Source organism: Vicugna pacos, chromosome 10 (genome assembly GCF_048564905.1).
Source record: "Vicugna pacos chromosome 10, VicPac4, whole genome shotgun sequence".
Classification (NCBI taxonomy): Eukaryota; Metazoa; Chordata; class Mammalia; order Artiodactyla; family Camelidae; genus Vicugna; species Vicugna pacos.
In genome coordinates this window covers 25359313-25385998 of record NC_132996.1, presented here as the reverse complement: position 1 = coordinate 25385998, position 26686 = coordinate 25359313, and the positions used below count along the sequence as shown (strand labels likewise).

Sequence of the window (26686 nt, the reverse complement as noted above, 5' to 3'; positions counted from 1 at the left end):
AACTTAGACATAGCTATAATATCATATATATGTAATATATAATATAATGAAGTCACTACATACTTTCATAGCTCTTTTACCTTTAAGGATTTGCCTATAAATTATTTCTCTTCATTCTTATAACAGCCCTTGAGGAAGGCAGAACAACTATTACTAGTAGTTTTAGTAGTAGTAGTAGCAACAGGGATCTAGTAGGTATACAGTAAGTATTTGAGGGAATAAGTGAATGACAAGATATCAGGCTGAGTTAGTGGCAGAACCAGGATCAGACAGGTCGCTCTCTTTCTAGATATGCACTTTCTTCATTATACCACGTCACCTGTGTAAAAGTGATGCCTAGGTGATTTTCATCATTTAATTGCTTTTGAGGTTTCTTCCATCATTTTAATTTCATTCACTGTGATTGTGATTAAAAGCTGTTAAAAAAACCTTCTTTAACTTATAGCAACTCAGGTGGGCAAGTATGAGTATTTTCATTCCTCGGATGAAGATGCTGAAACCTAGAAAAGTTAAGAGATTTTCATTTAGTCAACTTTATAGAACTGAGAAATTTAAAAGATGGCTATTTCCTCTTGCCAATCAAATGAATGGATATTGACCTGCTTCCAAAGCACGTCCTACACAGTAGCCAAGCAGAACATTCAGAAGTAGGGATTAAGTGTGTCAAGTAGCCTATGTTTTCACAACAGAGAAAGGGATGTGGTATCATTTCTACCCAAGTCTCTCTACATCATCAAGCAAAAGTTGGAAAATTGCAAAAATAGCCCATTCCTATACATACTCTATTCAGTTTTCCTTGAAGTGCTCTCCCCCGCCCCCCAACCAGGTTACAAAATACAAGAAACAGACTAGACAGATAGATCCCAAGGGGCTGCTTCTTATTATAAGACATCTGCTACTTTGTTATAAGACATCTAGGTATCTGAGCTCAGTTTAAATCCAGGGTAAAATTTTGTTTCTGAATTATTTGAGCTGATGTGATATCCTAGTAATGGTGTTACCCCAGGTGGGTGTGGAGCTTTTGAAAACTACCATTGCTAGTTTTCACTTACTGAGCATCTACTGTATGTCAGACACTATTCTAGCTACAGACACTGTACTGCACTATTTAACCTGTGTAACAACTCCAGGAGTTGTTATCCTCATTTTATAGGTATGGTGTCCTAGAAGAAAATATTAAACTATTTATCCAAGATTATTTAGCTGGTAAGTACCAGAACCATGATTTGAAACCAGTTCTGACTTACTCAAAGGCTTTTTCTTTTAACTGCCGTGCTTTGTGGTATCTCTACATTTCTTCCTACTTTACGTCGCATGTCAGAGTACCAAGTAGCTCTCTTTACGTTTAACTGGAGATATCCACTGTGTGCATTGTGAGAATCAAATGAGAGAGCACATGGGGAAGTGCTTTGAATGGTATAAATTGCATTATTGTACAGACTGTGGGTATTTATTATTGTAGAGTGGGCATGCAATACCCCTGAGGCCACCAACCCACCAAAGTCCACAGAAGTTCCACACATTAGTCACTCTATTTGGCTTCCCTCTGAGTCTTTTTTTTCCTTTTCTCTTGGATCAAATTAGCTTCTGACAGATGTTTGGAAAATCATCTCATCCTGTAATTCATATTTATAAATCCTGGTGCTGTGGTGTGGTCCCCATTCTCTCTCTTCATTGAAGCCAGAGAATAATCTGGGAAAATGCCATGTTTCCTGTTATGAATTTGGGGGATCTTGTCTGCTTAGCACAATTCTTGAGTTTTTTAGAATTTCAAAACTGGAAAATTCAAAGCTAAGCATGGTTCCTCATGTAGATGTTTTAGATTCTTAGAAAGTAAACAGAAACAGAGCTCCAGACTCATCCTCAGTAGGGGATTCAGAGTTGAAGATTTTGTTGTGTTTAAAAGTTTGAAAACTTGTCTTGACTATTCTTTCTTAGATTTGTAATGAGGGCATTCTTGACCTCTTTTCCCCTTTCCCCTCTGCTAGTCAGTTTCGGTTTAAAATGTTCCTCTGCAAAGCTAGGAATCCTTTCTTTTCCTTCTTCTCCGTCTCCTCTTCCTCCTCCTCCTCTTTTTTAATCTAGTTAATATGATACATTCTTGGCTTCTCTTCCCCCGAACTTCTCTTCTCTCACAGTTGTATAGTAACTGTGTATACATCCTTCTTCCTGTTAGGGGGTAAGCTCCTTTAGGGCTGAGGTCGTGTCTTATGCTCTTTTTTAGTCCCAGGATTTAGCATACACTGTATTTAGTAAATATTTTCCAGAGTGAATAAAGTCTACAAGGATCACATGATTCCTGCCTCTGTTCTCAAGTACACTTCAGTTAAAGGATGGCTGCTTCAGCAGGGTCACTTTCAGCCCTCTTGTCATGAGTCGCATTGATGCCCTTTAGTCCACTTCATGCTTGGAGTGTGTGACTGCAATTGTGATTATTTTTTGAGGGTATTTTAAGACGCTGATGTGTGAACAGGAATCTCTTCATCCCTGTTGACTTGAATTTTTTTAAAAAAAAGAATTGATCAGGATCTGTATACCTTTGCTTAATAACATTCTTATTTTTAGTGCTTTCTGTTTTGAAGGGGAGGGAAGACATCCTCTGTTGTCTCAAACCTTAGCCCACATCTGGAGGAATAGACATATTCAGATCAGGTTCAGTGTTGAAGAAGAGGTGTCGCCTTCCTGCCTCAACAGCTCATAACGTGGGCTTTGTCAGAGCTCAGGGGCAGAGGGTGCCTGAGGTTGAAGGTGCTCTGCTGAGATGTGTGCACAGTTTTCCTCGGTTTAAACCTGGCTGGCACGTTAAAGTGTATTAATGTCCAAATGAACATACACACATAGGAACACAGGCTGGCTGTTGATTCATCAGGTAGCTGTGTTAGGAGGAGTTGTGCAAATAAATACTACATTTTTAAAAAGTGTACTCATTGCATCTGAAAATGTGTTCAAATAGTAGAATGAGCCATTGGTTTTTTCCCTTGCCCATTAAAATTTCTTATTCTACCTAAGTCAATAGAAGAAGGACTATTTGCCAAACTCACTTACAGTTTTAAGAGTAACATGTCGTCTACTCTCAGTCCCACTAGGGAGAACGTTCACCGGGCCCTTGAGCTGTGTCCCCAAGCTTCCACCTGGGCCTTCTGTCCTCACAGTAACGTGCTGTGCCTGGATGACTCAGATCTCTCCCAAGTCCTCGCCTCCAGTCAGCACGTCCATATATCTACATGTGAGTCAGGTTGCTTGGATGTTTCAGAGACACATGCACTCCACAAGTCCCAGACTGAGCTCAGTCCCCACTCCCCCCTCAAAAACACTCAGTGAATGGGACTGCTATCCATCCACTTTCTCAGGTCAGAGCAGAAAGTCATCCTGGACCCTTCCCTGTTTTTTTGAATCACCACTTAAGGTGTCTGTTAAACGTCTGCTCCTTTCCTGCTTCTTGACATTGTAGCCAGATTTATCCTTCTAGAATGCTGGTCACATCCCTCCTTTATTCAGATCATTGCAGAGTCATTAATGGCTTATAAGGTCTTATTGTGATCTGATTTCCTGATTTTGAAGCCCTCTACCCATAACACTTTCTCATGCTGTGCTAAAATTTATCCATCTCAGTTTCGGCTTAGATCTTCCTCCCATAGAAGGGTTTTCTGTACTACAGCCCCTACGTTCAGTTTGGTTCCTCTCTTATATGCTCCCACAGCACCTTACCTTTCATTTTTCTCATCACTGATCCTTAACCGGTTACATCTGATTGCCCGTTTGCTCATCTCTCTTTCTTACTAGACTGTAAGCTGTGTAAGGGCAGAGACAGCATCTTTCTTTATCACTAATCCCTAGTGCTTAGCACTGTGCCTGGTTTATAGTAATAATCCAGTAAGTATTTGTTGAATGAGTGAATGAAGCTTCTGCTATAGTAATGGATCATTTAAAATTCTCTTGGGCTATGCTACTTGGTTATCAGTTGCATAGCTTGTTTGTCCAAAATTCCAGTTTGACTTGTGTTTTTAAATGGATTCTGACTGCTCTGCATACACACCTGCCATTTGCAGATTATTACACTTTAAATAGAACTCTCATTTTTCTCTCCAGGCTTGCTTTTCCCTTCCAGTTTTTTATATTTTTATTAACTATTTTTCCGTTTATCCAGGCCTCAAGTTTTGTAGTTAGTTTTGATTGATTTCTTTTATCCACTCGATTCAGTCAACCACTCGACTTTTGAGCCCTCCTTTGAAATACCTCCTATCCATGGCCACTTTTCCATATCCATTGCCACGACCCACGCTTAGAGCGGCACCCCCATCAGGCTGGATTAGTGCAGTAGTTTTCTGGCGGGACTGCGGCTCCAGTCTCTTTGTATCCACTCTGTCTTATTCACCGCTGCCTAATTAATCTTTCTAAAGCCTACTTTCATTTTTTCATTCCTTTGCTTAGAAGTTGTTTTGAGTAACTTTTCCTTGTCTGCTCGATGTGTCCAAATCTCTGACCTGATTTCCTTTTCTCCATCAACCTAAATTCAGTCAGTTGTGTAGTACTTTTGGTGATATCTCTGCTTTTATCTTTATTTCTTTTCTCTCTCTCTCTCTCTCTCTCTCTCTTTTTCTTTAGAATTTGAGCTCTCATAACCCCTAGTATGTGTGGATTTTTGGAATAACTTCCTAATTGACGTCTGGACATTCTGCTTCCTCTAGTTCGTCGCATTTGTCGTTACCAGAGTAACTGTCCTTAAATGCAGCTCTGACCATTGTCCTCCGCTGTCAGAAACCCTTCATGAGTCCATATTGCATGCAGGTCATCTCACTTTGCAGCATGACATTCAGGGCTTTCTGTGCTCTGGCCCTCCCAGCCTACTTACAGAGCTGTATCTCCCACCAGTTCCCCCTCCAGGCTTCCAAATAATTTTGACATCATTGAAGCTGAACAAATTGGACCACTATCTGATTTTCTCTGAGCATAGTTTTCCCACCGTCATGCTTTGGCTAAAGGTGTTCAGTCTGCATGGGACTTTCCTTCCCTGCCATTCAGCTTTCTGTATTTCTTAATCTATCCCAAATATTGCCACCCCAGCAGCCTTTGATATTCCTGCTTCTACTAGATGGACTCCAGTGCACTGCAACTCCTGTAACTTTTCTTTCTAATCTTTCTTATGGCACCCTTGCATTTTTTACTTCATTTGGAAACTTAACCGGATTGTATACTCTGTAGTATATTGGGTTGTATACTTTTATAAGGATGATAGCAATTGCCTGACACCTTGTATATATTAGGTGTTCAGTAAACACTGAAATGAGTAAGTATATATGTATAATATTGTCTGCTTCATAATCAGTTACCCTGTCAGATGGATTATTTTAGTATAACTTTTATAGTTTTAATAAAGGACGGTCTTATGACTGTTGTAGCAGCTGAAAACTCTCAAACTGTACAGTAACGTGTTTTAGAATGTGACTCACTCAACGATCTAGTAGAGGGATAAGCAAACTACAGTCCAGCACATGTTTTTATACGGCCTGTGAGCTAAGAGTGGTTTCTACATTTATAAAGAATTTGAAGGCAAAAACAAAGGAATAGGCGATGGAGATGACATGTGGCTTGCAGAGCCTAAAATATTTACTATCTGATCGTTAGACTGAGAAAGTTTGTTGACCGCTGATCTAGCAACACACCTGATCATCTGTTGGGAATTACTCCTGCTCATTGGATATGTGAAATTATCTGTTTCCTTGAGCAGTTTAATAGGCACTCACCCAGACTAATGCCTGTTCCCTTCCTTGAAAAAGATTTGTTAGGCCTGGCTTCAGAGGAGTTTTGAGTGACATGTAAATCTCCTCTGGGCTCTTTGGCACTTGGCAGTATCTCACGCAGATAACCAGATACAAATGAGCCATTTCTTTCCGTTATAACCCTTCATCCGAAGTCTGTCGGGATCGCACATCTGGTGAAGTTAGATGTCATTCAGAGCAAGGCTCTTGGCATATTTCAAGAATGTTAATTGCTAAGTGGTGGCTGAAGCAGCAGGGTTTAATAATGTCCTTCAGTTGCCTTAAAAGTACATGGACCCAGAATTTTAGAACTGAAAAAGGTCTTAGAGATCAAGTATAGCATGGTCATTAAGAACATGAGCCATGGCGGGGCCAGACTGCATGGCTCTTCTACTTAATCCTCTCCATGTCTCAGTTTCCTTACCTTTAAAGTATAGTACCTGGGATAATAATAGTACCTGTTTCACGGGCTGTGTTAGTGTTAGATATGTTAGCCCTTAGCATTGACATTTAAATGTTAATTTAATGTGGACAACAACACTGCCTGGTATACTGTAAATGCTCATAAATGTTACTTTCGTGTGTTTTGTTGTTATTCTTTATTATTGTTTGTATTACTAGTAATCTCATCTCATTTTATAATTAAAGAAACTGAGGCCTAGAGGAGTTCAGTGATTTTCTTCACTTTCATGACAGGCAGAATGGATTAAAACCCGGAATCCTCGCTATAATGTGTTGCTTTTAGTTGTATCTTAGTGGGTGTGGATAAGTTTTTAACAGAAAAAAAAAAAATGTTTGGCAGCTTTTTGCGTAAAATAGGAACAGCTAAGTCATTAATAATTTCTCCCGAGAATCTTAAATTTATTTCCAATGCCTTTCATTATTTGGGTTTTGTAGCTAATTTATAGGACTACCTACTGTCTCTGTTCTTTCTCTTCTGTAGATTATTTCATAGCCATCTCTTTTTAAAAATTGAGCTGTATTGGAGGGGAGGATATAGCTCAAATGGTAGAGTGCATGCTTAGCATGCACAAGGTCCTGGGTTCAATCCCCAATACCTCCATTAAAAAAAGACTAATAATAAATAAATAGACCTAATGACCTCCCCTCAAAATAAAATAAAATTGACCTGAAATCCACATAACATAAAATGAAGCATTTTAAAGTGTCCAGGCATTGGGTATGTTCACAGTGTTGTGCAACCACTCCCTCAGTCAAGTTATGTAGCATCTTCATCGCCCCGGAATAAAATCCCATGCCCATTAAACATTCACTCCCCATTTTGTGCTCCTCAACCCCCTGGCAAACACCACCCTGCTTCTCTGTCTATGGGCTTATCTGTTCTGAGTATTTCATGTAAATGGAATCATGGAATATGTAGCCTTTTATATCTGGCTGTTTTCACTTGGCTTAATGTTTTTGATATGCATCCATATGCAATACATCTTTTCTTTTTATGGCTGAGTAATATCCCATTGTTTGGATATACTACATTTTGTTTATTCAGTCATCCACTGATAGATATCTGAGTTGTTTCTACCTTTTGGCTGTTGTGAACAGTGCTGCTGTGAACGTTTATGTACAAATATTTGTTTTCAGTTATTTTGGACACATACCTAGGAGTGGAATTGCTAGATGATATAGTAATTCTGTTTAATTTTTTGAGGAATTGCCAAACATTTTTCCACAGCTGGTGACCATTTTATGTTCCCAACAGTACCGTACTAGGGTTCTCATTTCTCAACATCCTTACCAACATTTACTTTCTGTTTTTTAAAAAAGTTTTATTTATTTTTTACTTTTCCTAGTTGAGTATGAAGTGGTATCTCATTGTGATTTTGATTTGCATTTCCGTAATGACTAATGATGTTGAGCATCTTTTCATGTGCTTGTTGGCTCTTTGTATATCTTTTTTGGAGAAATGTCTCTTTAAATCTGTTGCCCATTTTTTAATTGGGTTGTTTGTCTTTTTGTTGATGGGTTGTCAGAGTTACGTATATTTTCTGGACATTGGATCTTTATCAGATATATGATTTTCAGATATTCTGTGTGTTGTTTTTTCACTTTCTTTATAGTGTCCTTTGGTGCACAGAAGTTTAATTTTGATGGAGTCCAATTTATCTATTTTTTTCTTTCCTCAGGCTTCTGGCATCATATCTAAGAATCCATTGGCAGATCCAAGGTTATATAGATATACTCTTGTGCTTTCTTCTAATAGTTTTATGGTTTTAGCTCTTACACTTAAGTCTTTGATCCTAATTGTAATATTTATTTAGGGTGTTAGGAATGTGTCCGACTTCATTCTTTTGCATCTTTTGCTTGTGGCCTTCCAGTGTTTCAACATCATTTGTTGAAAAGACTGTTCTTTCTCAGTCCTGGCACCTTTGTCTAAAATCAGTTGACCGTTGATGTGAGTTTATGTATTGTCAGTTCTATTCCATTGATTTATGTGTTCGTCCTTATCCCAGTAACACTCTGTTTGGATTTCTGTTGCTTTGAAATTGGAAAGTGTGAGTCTTCCAACTTGGTATATTGAGTTGATTGATTTTCATTTGTTGAACTACCCATACGTACCTTGGGTAAATCCTAGTTGTTCCTGGTGTATAAGCTGTTTAAAAATTATTTTTAGTAGTGCTAAAATATACATAACACAAAACTTACCATTTTAACCATTTTAAGTGTACAGTTTGGTGGCATTAGTTCTTTCACATTGTTGTTATGTAACTGTCACTGCTATCCATCTTCAGAACTCTTTTCATCTTGTAAAACCACAACTCTGTACCCAATAAGCAATAACTCCCCATCCCCCAACACCCTGGCACTTACCCTCCTACTTTCAGTTTCTATGAATTTGACTACTTTTGGTACCTTATATAAGTGGAATCATACAACATGTGTACCTTTGTCATTGGCTTATTTTATTTATCATAATGTCCTCAAGGGTCACCCATGTTACAGCATTTGTCAGAATTTCTTTCCTTTTTAAGGCTAAGTAATATTCCATTGTACGACTGTGCCACATTTTGTTTATCTGTTCTTCTGTTGATAAGCACTTGGGTTGCTCCCACCCCTTGACTACTGTAACCAATGCTTCTGTGAAGATGGATGCACAAATATCTCTTTGAGTACTTTGCTTTCAGTTCTTTTGGGTATATACCCAGAAGTGGAATTGCTGGGCCAGATGGTATAAGCCTAAATTTTAATAGGCTACTGAATTAGCATTGCTAGTACAGTTGATCCTTGAACAACATGTGCTCAAACTGGATGAATCTACTTATATGTGGACTTTTTTTTTTCAATAAATATGTGCTATAGCACTACACAGTCCATAGTTGGTTGAATCCATGGATGTGGAGCCATGCAGATGGAACTGTGGATACAGAAGTTTGACTGTAAAGTTATATGTGGATTTGTAACTTTGTGAGGGTCACTACCCCTAATTCCGAACCCTGTGTTGTTTGAGGGTTTTTTTCCTCTATAATATATATATTACATATACAAGAGATATTGGTATATAATTTTCTTGTGATGTTATTGTCTGACTTCGGTATCAGGGTAATACTGATCTCATAGAATGAGTTAAGTATTTCCTCCTCTTCCATTTTCTGCAAGATTTGAGAAGGATTGGTGTTATTTTTTTTCTTTAAATAGTTGGTAGAATTCTCCAGTTAAATCATGCAGTTCTGGGCTTTCTTTGTTGGGAGTTTTATGATTACTGATTTAACTTCTTTGCTTATATTATGACTTTATTAAATTAACATTTGTTAAGTGGAGCACAGGGTGCTGGGCGGTGAGTCATGATTCAACAACAAACCACAAGAGTAACTGAAATAGGGAAGTTTATTACTCATAGGTCCTGGAGGAATTATAGATGCCTTGAGGGACCACATGGAGAGGCAGACAGAGAGATGAAGGACCTGGGACACATGTCTTTATTTAGAGTCTGTGGGTAGAGTGCTTTGGGGTTCCTGGGCTAGGGCTGGATTGGTCATTTCAAACCCAAAAAGCAGGGTAAGCTCCATGGGGGTTTTTATCTAAGGGGTGTGTAAATCATACAGGTGCTGGGAAGCAAGGGAGACTGCTGATCACAAGTCATAACAGGAACTACATTTGCTTGTGACTCTGCATCCTGCTATCTAGGACATGCACTTCCCTGAAAGGGAGTCTGCTGTTAGTTTAAGGTCCCTGCAGGCTGCCTGGCCAAACAATATGGATGTGGAAGCAGCAGTACCATGGAGTAGCTTAGCTAAACTCTTTGCAAAAACTTGTGGATCTCTTCAGATTTTCTGTTTCTTCTTGAGTCTTTTTTGGGAGTTTGTATGTTTCTAGGAATTTCCATCTTATCTAGGTCTTCTGATTTGTTGGCATACAATTGTTCATAGTATTCTTGTATAGTACTTTTTATTTCAGTAAGACTGGTGATAACTTTCTTCCTTTCATTCCTGATTTTAGTGATCTGAGTCTTCTTTTTCTCTTGGTCAGTCTAGCTTAAAGTTTGTCAAATTTGTTGCTCTTTTCAAAAAACTAACTTATTATGTTGATCTTTCTTTATTGTTTTTATATTCTCTATTTCATGGATCTCTGCCCTAGTCTTTATTATTTCCTTCTTGCTTTGGGTTTAGTTTGTTCTTCTTCTAGTTCCTTAAGGTAGAAGGTTAGGTTTTGACTTGAGTGCTTTCTTTTTTTAAATGTAAATGTTTACAGGTGTACATTTCCCTCTGAGCACTTTTTCACTGCATCCCATATATTTTGGTATGTTGTGCTTTTGTTTTTATTCTACTCAAAGTATTTAATAATTTACATTGTAATTTGTTCTTTGACCCACTGGTTGTTTTAAGAGTCTGCTGTTTACTTTGCACTTTGTGAATTTTCCAAATCTCCTTCTGTTATTGATTTCTAGTTTCATTCCATTGTGGTAAGAAAAGATACTTTGTATGATTTCAGTTTTTAGAAATGTGTTGAGACTTATTTTGTGGCTGAACATATGGTCTATCCTGGAGAATGTTCCATGTGCACTTGAGAAGAATATGTATATTGTTGTTGTTGGGTGTAGCTGTATACATCTGTTAGACTTAGTTGATGTATAGTACTGTTTATGTCCTTTATTTTCTTGCCTATCTTTTGTATGGTTGTGCTATCCATTGTTAAAATTGGGATGTTGACTTCAGCTATTTCCCATTTTAGTTTGGTCAGTTTTGGCTTCATATGATTTGTTATATGTTGTCAGGTGCATATATGTTTCCCATCCAAGTACTAACTAGGCCCGACCCTGCTTAGCTTCTGAGATCAGATGAGATCGGGTGCATTCAGGGTGGTATGGCCGTAGACAGGTGCATATATGTTTATAATCATTTATATCTTATCCTTTTTTATTATATAATATCCTTTTTTGTCTCTTATAACTTTTTTTGTCTTAATGTCTATTTGTCTGATATTAATATAGTTATTCTAGTTCTCTTTTTGTTATTCTTTACATGGAATATCTTTCTATCCTTTCGTTTTCAACCTATTCGTGTTTTGGTTCTAAAGTGAATCTCTTGTAGACAGCATATAGTGGATCATTAAAAAGAAAATCGACTCTGCCAATCTCTGCCTTTTAATTGAAGTGTTTAATCCTTTTACACTTAATGTAATTACAGACATGGAAGGACTTAGGCAATTTTTAAATTTGTTTTCTTATATCTTGTATCTTTTTTGTTCTTCATTTTCTTCATTACTACCTTCTTTTGTGTTTGTTATTTTCTCATGTTAACATTTTGATTCCCTTCTCATTTCTTTTACTGTGTATCTTTTAATTATTTTCTTAGCAGTTGCCCTGAAGATTACAATTAACATCTTAACTTATAATAATCTAGTTCAAATTAATACCAACTTAGCTTTAATATTATATAAAACTTTTCTTCTATATAGCTCTGTTCCCCCATCTTTATGTTGTTATCATCACAAGCTAGATCTTTGTGTGTTCATCAAGATAGATTTGTAATGCTTCATTTATTTGCTAATTGATTGATTTTAAATGCTAAACCAACTTTGTAGTCTTAGGATAAGTTCAGTCAATAATAATGTGTTATTGTTTTATCCTTGTAACGTATTGCTGGTTCAACTTGCTAATATTTTGTTAAGGATTTTTGTGTCTATATTCATGAGGGATATTGGTCTAAAATTGTGTGTGTGTGTGTGTGTGTGTGTGATTGTCAAGTTTTAATGTCAGTAATGCCAGTCTTATGAGTTGGAAATTGTTCCCTTCTCTGTTTTATGAAGGAGTTTTTGTTAAATTGATGTTATTTCTTAAATATTTGATATAATTCAGTGAAACCATCTGGACCTAGACTTTTTGTGTGGAAAGATTTTCAGTTACTTAAAAATAAGTATAGTGTTATTCAGATATTGTTATTTTATTATTTTTCAATTTTGGCATGTTGTATTTTTTCAAGTAGTTTGTTTAATTTATCTAAGTTGTCAAATTTGTTAGCATAAAGTTGCTCATAATATTCTCCATCTAATAACCTTTTAGTGTCTGTAGCAATGTAACTTTTAGAAAATGCTTATACTGGCATTATAGCAAGTATTTATGTCGTGCTTATTACATACTTTTGACTTTATAAATATTATCTCTTTTAATCCCCACGACAATTTGTGAGGAGGTAGTATTATTATCTCCATGTTATAGATGAAGAAACCAGAGTTTCTAAGAGAGTTTAGGTGCTCTGCTCAAGCTTACAGAGCTAGTGTATTAAGAGCTTAAGTTGTAATCCAGGTGGTCTGGGTCCAGCGTCCTTTTTTCTAACTACTATTTACATTGCCTTTCTAAAATGACAGATAGCTCTTCTGTTCTTCTTATGGAACTGTGCTGTATTCTCCATAGAATCTATCCTTGCTCTCCCCACCTTTATACCACTGAGTGGAAATTTTTGTTTCTGTTGTTCCTAATTAAAACTTGGAATGCCTTTTCCCCGATAAAAACATTACATATGATGGCTATGCATACTTGAAATAATGTTAACACTCTTCTTCAGTCACATAATATGTTAAAAAGACTTTTAGGGCTTCACTGGAAAGTTCACCAAAACTTATAATATGAAACATTGTTTCTTAAGGGAAAATATTAGAAGAAATTTATTTTAAATTCACTTGCCTAAAAAGTTAAACTTGAATTATGTAGAAGTGATATTTAACTTTTTCTAATTTTTTAATGATTTGAATTTACTGAGTTATTAAATCATAATTTAAAAAGACAAATATACCATGATTAATTTGGACACATACTTTGTTTCACTTTGATTAATTTGTTGATTAATGTCTTTCAGGGTTATTCAAATACTCAGAAGAATATTCTTCTTCAGGTGGATCAGAACTGTGTTCGTAATTCTTATGATGTCTTCTCTTTGCTGCGGTAAGAAACTTCTTAGAGTCCTCTTGTGTTTTCTAAAGAATCTTCCTCATTTTGAGTTTGTGACATTTCAGTGTGAGAAAATGTATGGGAGCTTTAGAAGCTGTTACTCAGACGTAGCATTTTTTAGTGAGAGCTTCATAAATTTTGTAGCTACAGTGATTTAAGTTTATCTCTTTTACAAAGCCTTTGGAAAGCCATTTTTTCCCTCTGGACAGTGGGAAAGAATGATTGGAAGCCATTGGTCTTAAAACAGGGACATGAGCTTTTTCCCGTCTCCTGCACTATAAAGAGCAGCAACTAGAGGTACGAAATTTAGACTTATCAAAATTTTAACAACTACGGCATTACTAGAAAAACCCTCCAATAGCCCCAGATTTAGCTTAGAGTTTTGATCTGCTGTTCATCTTTAAAAAATCATATTTGGCAAGGCAAAGGAGCTTTGCATGAATCTCATGCTCAGAGGCTCAACTGCCTTAGCTCTATATTTTCATAATGTCTGGGCTTAATTTTGAAAGATTTTTAAATTTGATTGTAATTTTCAATGTGGTAGATCATCAAGGACATTTTCCCAGGAGACAAGCTACCAAAATGAAAGCAATTTAAAATAAAGTTAACAGTGACACTCAACCTATGTTCACCCTACTCAGACAGATGATTCATTGAAATTTGATTTTGGCAGTATTTTCCTAATATTTACATAACACATCATAAATTTCAGACCATTAGACATCCTCTGTGTATCTACTAGAGGAAGAGCCCAGAAGGATGATTGGACTTTTGTCCAATTGGATGATTGTTTATTTTTAAACATTATGAAATGGGCTTTTCCTTTGCAAATCTTGAATCTTACTGTACATGATGATAGAGAGTTTGGTCACGTAGACTATGTAAGTTCTCTTAAGAGACAATGATTTCAATTAAAGTAACCACACACATTTGATAACTTTTGATTCTTATCTGAGAGGTGCTTTCACTTTGACTTCTTAGGATATGTAACAGAATGGACAGAATTTAGAAATTGGATGGTGGAGATAGAAAGCAGGAGGGGGTCAAAATATATACCTTTTTTGAGCCTGTTATTTTGGGGCTACACTGAGTTTTAACTATTGAAAACAGTGATGTACGAAAATAGTTTGAAATGTGAGTAAGCCACTAATATTTCTTGACCTGTTTTCATCCGTAAAATGAGGGTATAGATACTATTATTTTAAAGATATTTTCCAATTATGAGATCGAATGATTTATTAGAGAAACCAATAGAATTAAAAGAAAAAGGAACAAAAAGTCAGTGAGGAGGATGAGGACTTGGGAAAGGTAACATCATAGAATCTAAGGGAATCCAAGAGATTTAAGGAGTATTGAAGGCTCTGTACTAGGATCTTGGGAATCAACTTGGTATACTAGAGAATGCATTGATTAACGTGACTCTGGCTTGAGTTATCCTTGTTTTATCCTAGTTCACGTGACCTCTCTGATTGATCTAAAACGCTGAAGCAGTGATTTACAAATTGGTTTAATTTATAAGCATTTTCACGTCTATTATCTTACTCTCCTAGAAGTTTTTTGTGTTCACACATCAGGGGTCAGCCTTTGTCTTCAACACAGAAACTGAAGCCGAGAGGTGTTAAATGATTTATTTGTCTGAGGGGACACACAGCAAGTGAGAGCCAGACTGGAGACTGGTATGAAGGTTTTCTGACAAGCAAATTTTACAGAATCCTTTTCACAGTCTCACTTACCTTCCTAGACTGGTGGTTATAAGGTGCACACAGTACAATGATGGACAAATTTTCTGAAAATCACAGAGCCCTCTATCCATTCAGAATGATCAGGTTTGTCTGATAGTTGCTCAGTTATTTAACCCGGATCATGCAATGAAATGGCTCTTGAGGGTTTCACTTCTGGAGTGCCTTCTAGATTCCTCAGGTGTGTCAGCACTTTGAATTGCCTTATTAACGGAGGCCTTCTCATCACCATTGTGTGAATCATTTATAGCTTCTAACACCGATATGCTTTTTCTGAGCCAGATCAAGTGTCTTTATCAACTAAATAACCTGAACCCAGAGAGTTACTCTGGATCTAGAAACTTTAAATTGTAGTTGTCAAAGTTAATGAGTAAAATGGAATTTTCTCTGATAATTCTCTCAGACAGTACAGAGTAACCATCATCTATCCGCTCAATCAAAAATTCTTCTTTTCCCACAGTTTTTGCCATGGTATATGTAAAGTGATTGCTGGGAAAATTAGTTTTGTGCTGATCAGTTTTTTTTAATAGTTTCGCCTCTTTAACTCAGGCCGTGTTGTTCCCGGATGGAGTAATTTTTTAAAATACACCTTTTCTTTTCCTGATGATTTCTTGGTTTATTAAATTGTTATTTCTTGATCTATAATTTTACGTGAAAATGCAAGAGTCTGGATTCTTTAGTATCACTTACTCCACAAAATTCGCAGTGCTGTTTTGAGTCAGGATGGTGCATCTCCTGATTCTGCTTTTTTGAGAGTATTAATTCTAGATAATAACTCTCACTGTGTTGACGTGTCATAGTATGTGCTTTTATACCTTCCACCTTTCATGTGTGAATGTCAGAGAAAAATAGGAAATCTTGACTGAGTCAAGGATTTTGGAGCACCTAACAACCTGGCATTAAATAGCTCCTTCAGATGGGTGTGTTGTCGGAAAACAAAAACCTGAGGTTTTATTCTTTTGCCAATAGTTAGGAATTTAGATTAATTTCAGTGTTGCCAAGTAAGAGCAGCTCTTTCCAAATTTACACTCAATGTGTGTGATGATAACTGAGTTTTTGCTTCTTAACCCTAGGGAATTCTAGGATTAAGGGTTAGTTTTCAGGTAAGCAGACATATTTAATTAGACACTTCACTCATTGTCACATTTAATACTTTACGATGTTCACCACAAGGTGTCAATGTTGCTCTTTAACTGGCATTTGAAATTTCATTTATTTTACAGTTTTGAAGTGTGAAAAGTAGGGTTACAAATTACAAGTGAGCCTTTAATTTAGAAGTTAATTTTTTCCCTCTTTATTATTATTCCTTCCAGGTTAAGGAGTTTCTAGACTTACAGATAGCTTTCTCCTTTTGGGTCTGTTGATTTTTAAAAATTTTAATGGTGTTGGTGATAGGGAGTTATGGAAAGATTATAAAGAGAGGAGGAGTGACATGGTCAGGTGTGCCATTTAGAATGCTAACCATGGTGACAGTGTGGAAGGGACCTGAGGGACGAGACTGTAATCCTACTTGTCCTCCGAAATGGAAAGATTATTTTTAATGTTTAAAATATTTTTGTTTTGTTTTCCTTTCATCATTTCTCAAAAACGTAGCTCTACTGTAGTGAGATAAGTGAAAATAATTCTGATTTCCTTCCAGTATAGTTTTTATGGTTTTATTTCTTCTCCTCTTTCGACATGTTCTACGTTTGCTAGTTTAATAAGTGGAGGTGTGGTGGAGAAATCATGGGCTTTGGTCCTCCGTCTAGGTTCCAGTCCTAAATTGCCATATGCCTGAAACTGGATACAAAACTTTGGGCAAATTACTTAACTTAGGTGTGCCTCAAACTGCTCTTGTAAAATGGGGATAATATTTGTCTCATAGAAATATTATGAGGATTAAGTAAGGTAAAAATACTTGGAAGATTGCAGGACAGTTACTGGCATAAAGAAAACATTCAATAAATAATAATTTTCATTTTCCCCTTTACTTCTTCCATCTTGGAATTAGCTTTCTCCTCTATGCCAGTGCCCCTTTTATATATTACCACTAGGTTTTCCACTTTTCAGCCTCATTTCCCTTTCTCTCGTTGCCATTCTAATGTCTGCCACCTCTGTTTTTAGAGTTACTTTTATTAATCCTAAACAATTATGAGAAAATTCGTTTCATATATGCATGTCTTGTCTCCCTAGTGACACTGAAAACTTCTTGACGGAAGGGATTATGTCACATGGCTCCATTTTGTCCTCTGTCTTATTGACAGTTCTTAGTTATGTTGGACTTCCTGTGGATCCTGCTGTGACCCTCGAGCCCTGGGTGCTAAGGATCCTGCATTACTCTTTCTCCCTGAGAACTCTCTTTCATTACCGCAGCTTCAGCCACCACATCCACACTTTAATATCTCTCGAATCCATGTCTCTTGTTGTTACTTTTCTTCTGAATTTCTTATCTGTGTTTTCCAATGACCAGTAGACATGTGTACTTCCACGTTCTGTAGGAACCTCAACCCTAATATGTCCGGAGCTATGCACAGTGGCTTAATCTTCCTCTTCCTTTTCTTTCCCCTGGTTTGTCTGGTAGTACTGTCATCATCTCAGGCACCCAAGCAAGCATACCCCTCTTTGGTCTCATCTCTGTTTTCCTGGACTATTTCCTGATTTCCTAACTATTCTTCCTGCTTCCTCCTTCCAGTTTTTCTTTCATGCAATTAATAGATATTATTTATTGAGCACTTTGTGCCAGGAACTACTGTAAGTGCTTTACATTATTTAGCTCTTTTTTTTTTAAATTGAAGTATAGTTGATTTACAACGTTGTGTTAATTTCTGGTGTACAGCGTAAAGATTCAGTTATATGTATTCCTTTTTGTATTCTTTTTCATTATAGGCTATTACATAGGCAATAGGTATTGCATATAGTTCTCTGTGCTATACAGTAGGACCTCGTTGTTCATTAATTAACTCTTAATTCTCAACAACAATCCTAAGAGGTAAGAGCTATTTAGTCCTATTTACAAATGAGGAAATTGAGACCAAGTAGTTAAGTAGCTTATCCAAGGTCACACAACTAGTTCGTGTTAGCCTGTATTTAAAACCAGTTTAGCTCCAGAGCCCATGTTCTTAATTGGCATGTTTTACTGCTTTATTGTCTTTTACACTACTTTAGCACAGGTCATCTGCCACATTGCTGCCAGAGTGACCTTTTAAAAGATACATCAGCCTTGTCACTTAGAAATTTTTGCACCATCACATAACAAGATAAAGTCCACACTTCTTCATTTAGTACTCAAGGGACATTGTTCTAAACATTCCATAGGGACTAGTGTTCTTATTTCAGGTCCTCCTACCACTGCCTTTGCAATTAGTAGCTAGCATTTACTGCGTACTTACTATGTTGTGATTAGTTCTTCATTGTCTGAGTCACTCTCCTCTCAGCACCCCAAGCTGAGAGCTTCTTTAGGCGAGAATCCTCATTTTATTGATCTGTGTATTAGCCCTATGATGCTGAATATCACATATATTAAGCAGGTAATAAATGCTGTTTGATTGATCAAATCAAACTCTTCTATGAGTTACAGAGTACTGGGTTTTGTTGTTCCTGTTTCTGGTTTGCATCCAGTAAAATGAGAGTTGTAAAAAATTTGTAGACTATTATTGAAAAAGTGTTGAAAATATAATCAGATCTGTGAACCTTCAGCTACCTTTTTTTCCTGTCACTTCCTTCCCCATAACGTCTGGTGATATTTCAGGATCTTGTGACTTTCAGTCTTGCTCCTTGTATTGATTTTTCTGGAAGATCTTTATCTGGCTGTCTACAGGCAGATTGTTGCTTGTGCCCCCCCCCCTTTGATAGAAAATACTGTCTCCCATAAAATTTCAATTATAAAAGGAAAATGCTCACATCAAATAAATTATTCTTGCGGTAATGTTTAGAAAAGAGATAAGATGACATGTATAAGGGCATAACTGTTTATAATCTTTAAATTTTGAATGTGGTAACCAACTTTTGGGTTACAGCGGGAGTTTTTTTCCCTCTCCCTAAGTGGTAATACAAGTATACAGACTATAGCTAAGAACCCAACTGTAAAGTGAAGATGTCACAAAATTTATGTATTAAAACTCATGTATTTTTCTATTTCGGTAGAGACTAGGCTCTAGCCCAGTGACTGTGTGCTCATTTTTGATAAATTAGGAGAAGGAAGAGAATTACTGGTGAGGTAGATATACTGACAGCAAGGAGAAGCAAAATCTTATAGTTTGCTCTGTTTGTGGTTTCCGCTTTGATTCTGGAGTGTAACTGACTGGTAAGTCATGTTAACTACTGTCCTGTCTTGATACTCACTATGTTTGGATTTGTAAATAGCCTTCTGTCACTACTTCATGTCAAAAGGGTAGGGAAACATAGAACAACTGTAAGGAGAGGCAGACTAAGTTTAAGAGCATAGCTAGCTTACCTCTTCTGTGTGTGAGCAGTCAGTCCTTTACCAAGTACATCTCCATATTGTAGCTCATAACAGAAGTTAATAATGAGAATTATGAAGTGCACTGTATTAGTTTCACTAATGCTCTCTCCATTTAACAGATGAGGACACCGAGGCTTAGAAAGGTGAAAAGACTGGTCTAGTGCCACAGGATAAATAAGAGTTAAAGCAGGTTTGAATAAAGGTCTGCCAGGCTCCGGTGCATGTGCTTTTTTCCGTTATGCAATATTGATGCCAAATCATCAGTAGAACATAAAGCTGTTATTATTAGAGCCTATGTAAGAAAGCAGGAACGTGTGACAAATTTTAGGAAGGTTTTCAATCAGAATTTAAAATGAAAAAGTTTAGGTATTGAATGTAAGTTTTGGTTATACGAAGTTGGTGTTTATCTGTAATACCTGTAATAGCATATTTTACTTTTATTCATCTCTCTGTACACACACACACACACACACATGTATGTCTACATACATATAAAGACCCACATATACTTACAGAAATAGAATTTTAACAAAATACTGGCGTAGTTTTAGGTGCAGTTGTTTTTGTTTTTCCCTTTCTTTTTACTTTTCAGCTTGTCTTTTTGGCTGTAAACCCTTCTCTCTCACTGCACAAAACCTACCAGCTGTAAACTGAATGTTTGTGGTCATCCTGCACCCCCCCCCCCCGTCCCCGCTCAGATTCATACATTGAAATTCATACCCCAGTGTGATGGTATTTAGAGGTGGGGCCTTTGGGAGATGATTAGGTCATGAGGGCAGCATTCTCATGAATGGGATTAGTGTCCTTATGAAAAAGGCCCCAGGGAGATCCCTGTCCCTTTCTCCATGTGAGATAATAGTGAAAAGACTGTGAACCAGGAAGTGGGCTCTCACCAGATAGCAACCATGCTGGTGCCTTGATCTTAGACTGCCCAGCCTCCAGAACTGTGAGAAATAAATTTCTGTTCATAAGCCACCCAGTCTATGGTGTTTTGGTATGGCAACCTGAACTAATATGCCATCCAAACACAGAACACGTGTTCACATAACCCCAGTCATCCGTTCACCCAAGTTAACTATTGTGTGATTGTCCACATTTTTTCCTATGATTGCTATGTATACATATATGTGTGTATATATTAAGAGTTTTAATTGCTGTTTTAGAAATTGGGGTGGATATTATATACATGACTCTACATCTTGTTTTTCTTGTTCAACATTCCATGTACAAATCTCTTCAGTTCACTGTTTTAATGATTTCATAATAGTCCATGGTGAAGCTGTACTATATTTTTCAATTGTTACTCATTTGATAGGGATTTAATATTTACTCTAGCTCTAGTTTTTTATTTGTTTTGCTACTTTGTATGTTACTGCAGTAAATATTTATGTATGTATATATACTTACATTTATGATGTTTTTGTGTCTGTGTATTAAATTTCCAGGAGTGGGATTTCTGAGTCAGAGGGTATGTATAGTTTTTTTTTAAATTTTTAAATTGAAGTACCGTCAGTTTGTAGTTTTAATTATAAGAGATAATATTGTTTTCCTAAGGAGTACAAACAATATGTGACACTCTTTACCCTGATCCCTGTTGGCAGTGGGTATTGTCATCTTTTTTGTGATTTTTATTAATTTGATAAGTATAGCACCTCAGTATTACTTTAATTTTTATTAGCTTTAGTACCAGTGCTTAGCCTGAGCTACAAGTGAACAGATTTTCTTGAGTTTGTAAGCCATTCAGTATACTCTTCTGTTAATTTCCCTATTCATATACTTTACCTATCTTTTTAATTGAGTTGCTTGCATTTTTTTCGTAAAATTTTAAGAGTCCTTGGTGTTTTTTCCAAATCTGCCAATTACTTTTTGTATACCTTATATAAAAAGTTTATATTTGTCACATCGTATAATTCTGTTTTTTCCTAATATCTTCTGGGCATTCTGTCTTGGTTTAAGAAGTCTCTTCTATACCTTAGTTCCATATGTATTTTCTAAGTTTTCTTTTGAGATTTATATTATTTTACTTTTTAAGTTAAATCTTCAGTACAATTAGGAATTATTCTTGAATACATTGTGTAGATATTCCATGTATTATGAGGTAGAAATTAATTTTCTTCACAGATGAGTATCCAGTTGTACCAGTACCTTCCTTTCTCACTGAATTTAAATACTATCTTTGTCATGTATTAAAGCTCATATGTACTGGGGTCCATTTCTGGATTCTCTTTTTTGTTCTGATCCTTTTGTCTATTCCTTTTGCCAATTTCAGGTTAATTTAATGACAGTAGTTTTTTGTATGTTCTGATACTAAGTGAGGGAAGTTCCCCTCTTGCTATTCTTCTTTTTCATACTATTTTTGTCTATTCTTAGGACTTTATTCTTCCATGTGAACTTTAATGTTATTTTATCCTAGTTTTTTTAAAAAAACTTTATTGGAGTTCTAATGGGAATTTTTGTATTCATTGACTCTTTATATTTGGGGAGAGCTGTCATTTTTATGATATTAGTATTCCCATCCAAGACATGGTATGTGTTATATTTGTTCAAATTTTATTTCATTCCTTCAGTAAGATTTTATGATTCTCCTCGTATGGTCATGTGCCTTTCCATTAAATTTGTTCTTAAGTATGCTATAGTTTTTACGCTATTTTTTATAAAATATATTTTCCATTTCCATTCCTGTGTGCTTGTTAATGTTATAGGGGAAAAGCTGTCATCTTAAGAAAGTATTATATTCAGTGACTATATCAAATTATTTTTCTTGTTACTGTTGCTGTTTTTAAGGAAAACTCTCTTTGGCTTACACTCATTATCATCAATAAAAAGATAGGTTTATCTGTTTTTTTTTTTTCCCAGTGGTTTTACTGATTTCCTAGTCTTACTGCATTTACTAAATCTATGTTGAAAAGTAATGGGTATAATGAACATTTTTGTATAGTTCTTGTTTTAATTGAAAATGTTCAGTATTTTACTGTTCAGAATATTTTCTGTTAATTTGGAAAATATTTAAAATAGTTCTTCCTATTTATTTAGCATTTTTAAAAGAATAGATGCTGAATTTTTGAAATGCCTTTCCACATTTATTAACATTATATATCTTTCTCCCTTTAATCTATAGTTACAATAAGGTATGTAGATTTCCTGATATTTTATTGTAATTAATTATAGGTTATTCTTTTGATCATTTTAATAAGTGAGATTGGTGTATAGTATTTGTTGTTTTTGTTGGGAGGGAAAGGTGACATAAGTAATCAGCTTTCCTAAGATCTTAAAATTGAATTGTGAAGCTTTTCATTTTTTCCTGTGACCCAACTCTGTAAAATAATAATAGCATCTACCTGATTGGGTTGTTAGGAGGATTAAATGAATTATTATGAAGTGCTTAGTACAGTGCCTGAAAATAGTGCTTCATGTGTTAGCTATTAGCATCATCATCAACTGAAACACATTAAGTAATTTGGAGAATTTTTAATTATTCAGAGGTTTGTTAGAATTTAGCTATTAAGTCATCTAGGTTGGGTGCTTTTTATAATGATAAATCTGACTCTCATACTTTTAGTGCTATTTGTTCTGTCCATTTTCCCTACTTCTCTGTGGTTTATTCTTGACAATTTATTTTTTGCCAGGAAAACCATCTATTTCCTTTAGATTTTAAAATTTGTTGCTGAAACAGTGCATATAGTTTTATTTTATAATTGTCTTAATCATTTCAATAATTTACAACATATTTTCTAACTAAGCCCGGAAACCACTCTATAATTTCAGTTAGAAATACTATTATGTATGAACTCTTGGACAGGATGCTTTCTAATGTTGAAGTTGTAATCCTTTTTTTGGTGTGAGCTAAAACAAAATATTTGGTATACTTTTTACCTTCACATCTCAGAATGAGAATGTAGAATGTGAACTATGTAATAGGGAATTTAGAGCTCTCATGTATAATTTTGTATCCAGCATATACAGCACCAGCCTGACTCAGAGTAGATACTCAGTAAATATTTGTTAACTAAATGAATAATAAATTAAGAAATGAGTGGTTGAAATACAATCCAGTTAGATAATAACTGAATAAGAGGTAGATTTTTGGAGGAATTTTTAAAATGGTAGTTTTCTAATTCCTTTTCTAAGATAATTAATACTAACTTCGGATATGTTCTCCCACAATTATAGTATATATTTAATATAAAATGTCTGAGTACTTCATTTTGATAAAGCTCTTGCTAATGAAAATCATACAAAGGTTTTTGTGTGGTAAGTTAACTCTAGTTTATTGAATGAGTTAACCAGTATTCATGACTTACAGATAGAAGTCATAGTCTTTAACTAGGACCTTTTGTAGGCTCTTCATGCTGCTAAGTCCATTTTCTCTAGTGTACTGACTGTTCAACAGGTATAGGAACATAATGGGTGAAATAAATGAATCCTCCCCGAAACAATGTTCAGAACTCCTGGCTTGGAGCAATAGTTAGTTTTCAAATGTTGGAATAGTGAAAGAGGTGTATAAAATCAGTGTAAAGAGGTAACGAGAATCCTTTGAGGACCATTTAGTATATGAGTGGTCTTCTGCCCAAGAGATGTTCTCTGTCCCTGCCCCTGTCCATCAGTTCTGGCTTGAATTCACAGGGTTACTTTACTAAGACTGCTTTGTTTAAGATGTCACTGCAAATTAGAGCTTTACCATCACACCCCTCATAGCTGCCTTGTAACTTCTCCATTCCCACTGGTGCCAGGCATGTTCCAAGGCAGCTTTCCAAGGTTTAGTGATTTCACCCTGATGTCTCTGCCAATAAAAATAACCAGTTACCATTAAACACCTACCCCATCCATAACTTCATTTTCACATGCTGTTTTATTAAGAGAACTTATCAGAGATTTTAGGAGAATTAAAACATTATGCTCTTCAGGATATCACCTGGCCCTTATTCTGAATTTGGGATGTTTTCCCTTTGAGGAGAATCTAAGAATCAGCATGTTTATTTGTGGAGCTGTGTGGACTTTGTAATAACCTCATTCTTACAGTTGATTCTTTATGACTGGAAGTACTCTATTAACATGAGAAGCCAGATTCTTACTTTGGGGACTTATATTTTAGTAGGACAGATTAACAGATACAGCAAGCAGGGAGTCTTACATTCATTGAGAAGCTAATAATAATTTGTAAGAATTTTGTTGATACTGTAGGAATAAATCAGAATTCCTTCCTTTGCTATGCCTGCATAGGTGGTAGAGAAAGAAAATATTTGAATGTCTAAAATATGAAGGACACATAAATGCTGAAAACTTAGCATACATATTTTTTATAATATTCACAATGCCATACTACTGTTATAATTCTGTTTTGCTGGTAAGCCAGGTACAGCTTGGAAAAGCTGAGTTAGTTTATTATTCAGAGTCCTGATCTATCTGATGACAAAGGCCTTTCCAGTGTATTTCTCCATCTCATGTGGAAGAATTCCCTTTCTCTCCTTGAGGCTGTGTAACAGCTCCTATACCCTTTCCCATAACATTTCTTTGGTGGTGCCCCTGAGTGTAAAATGGGCCAGGCATGTCTCAGAGTCTTGTGGCACAAGCACAGTGGAGACTTTCATAACAGGCTCTCTTAGAGTCTCCTAGTGTTGTGCTTCTGTGCCTCCCGATGCTGGAAGTGCTAACTAGAGCCCAGAGATTTGCTGTTGAGTCTCTATAACTCTATGCCCATATGGTTTCTCTTACTTCTTTTCCTTCAACATGGGGTGAGGTGAGTAGACACAATGATTTTTCCTTTGCTGACATCTCTATTTTCAAGCTCCCATCCATTAAATTCTGACTTTGTATAAAGCACGCTAATGCCATAGACTTTTAAAGGTAAAATGACTTCTCTGTAGTAGCATTGATTTTTTTTTTTAAATCTCAGAGATTCTTTGACTCTAGTGACAGAGTCAGATATAAACTTTGGAGAATTGCCTTTAAGCAGTTCATGGGGAGAACATCTGGAGATTAAATTTATGAAAAATTTAGTCTAAGCCAAGAAATTGACTCAACAGCTCTCAAAGAGGAGTTAAGATTATCTTGTGTTGCATTAATTAAAACACAGTGCCCAGATCAAGGGAAGCAATAGTCTTCCTGGACATTGTGTTCATTAGATCATATTTGGAATATTCTGTCTAACTTGAGTCCCAGTTTACTTCGATGAGAAGGAGCTAAGGGAGACAGCCAGGATGATGAGAGTCGTATGAAAACTAGTTAGGAATAGAGGAGATTTAGCTTGGAGAAGAGTGGGCTTTGGGAATACAGTTGCTGTCTTTAAACCAAGCAGTTATTCAGTTAATTTGGCAAATAGTTGTTAGGTAATAATAGTAAAATAGACACATCTATTGAATATGTATTACCTGTCAGGTGAACACTTCACATGCCTTATCTCACTTAATTCTCAGAGCACACCTATGAGGCGGATGCTATCCTTTGTTAGCCCCATTTTGCTAATGAGGACACAGATACAGAAAGGGGAATTGACTTGCCTAAGGTTGCATTGTGACAGAGCCAGTCAGCTAGGGTTTTTACTCCATTTTCTTTCCTTTCTCCCATGCTGCCATCTACGTTCTAAAGAAGTTGGGCTCTTTCTGAAGGGATGTAATTTGGAAGAAAAAAAAAGTATGTAGGTAGAATGTGCCTATGGATAGAATAATAATAGTGCTTTGGGGGACAGAGTGTGCTGCAGAGGATAGGCTGAGTTATTTTAGGTAGTGTGGTCAGAGGAGACCTCACTGAGAAAGAAGATATTTGAACAAAGACCTGAATAAGATAAAGTAGCAAGTTGTATGGGTGTCCGTAGGAAGAACACCCTGGAGAGTAGAAATAGCTGGTTTAAAAGCCCTCAGGAGACAGTGAGCTTGGTTTGTTGAAAGAACAGCAGAGAGTCCAGTCTAGCTTGAGCTTAGTGAACAAAGTTGATAGAGGCCAGGTTGTGTAGACTTCTAGATTTTTATCCAAGTGCAGTGGAAGGATGTTGGGAGGTGGTTTGAGCCGAGGGAGTGATGTGATCTGATTTTTTAATTTAAATAAAGTGACCCTGGTGTGGAGAGTAGACGTGGGGTGAGAAGAGTAGCAAGAGACAGATTAGTTAGGAGACTTTTGTAGCATCCAGGCAAGAGATGAGCGTGATGGGCTGGTCTGATAGCAGTTGAGGTAAATAAAGAGAAGTGGCCAGATTTCTGGCACAGTTTGATGTTGGAAATAAACATACTTCATATTGGATTAGATGTAGGTATGCAAGAGAAACTGGACTTAAGGATAACTTACAGGTACTTAATCTGTGTATAACTAGGTGAATTGGGGTAGCATTTATGAAAATAAGTGTTGTGAGATTTGT

At 36.2% G+C, this 26686-nt stretch overlaps 1 protein-coding gene across 2 annotated transcripts in view; it reads left to right on the top strand.

Annotated features, from left to right (window-relative positions):
- Nucleotides 1-26686, top strand: part of UVRAG (UV radiation resistance associated) — a 253659-nt gene that overhangs the window by 52504 nt on the left and 174469 nt on the right. For both annotated transcript variants that reach the window (XM_006203319.4, XM_072969171.1), the window contains exon 6: nt 13067-13152. In XM_006203319.4, the coding sequence (XP_006203381.2) occupies nt 13067-13152 (86 nt within the window). The remainder of the gene's footprint in view (nt 1-13066; nt 13153-26686) is intronic.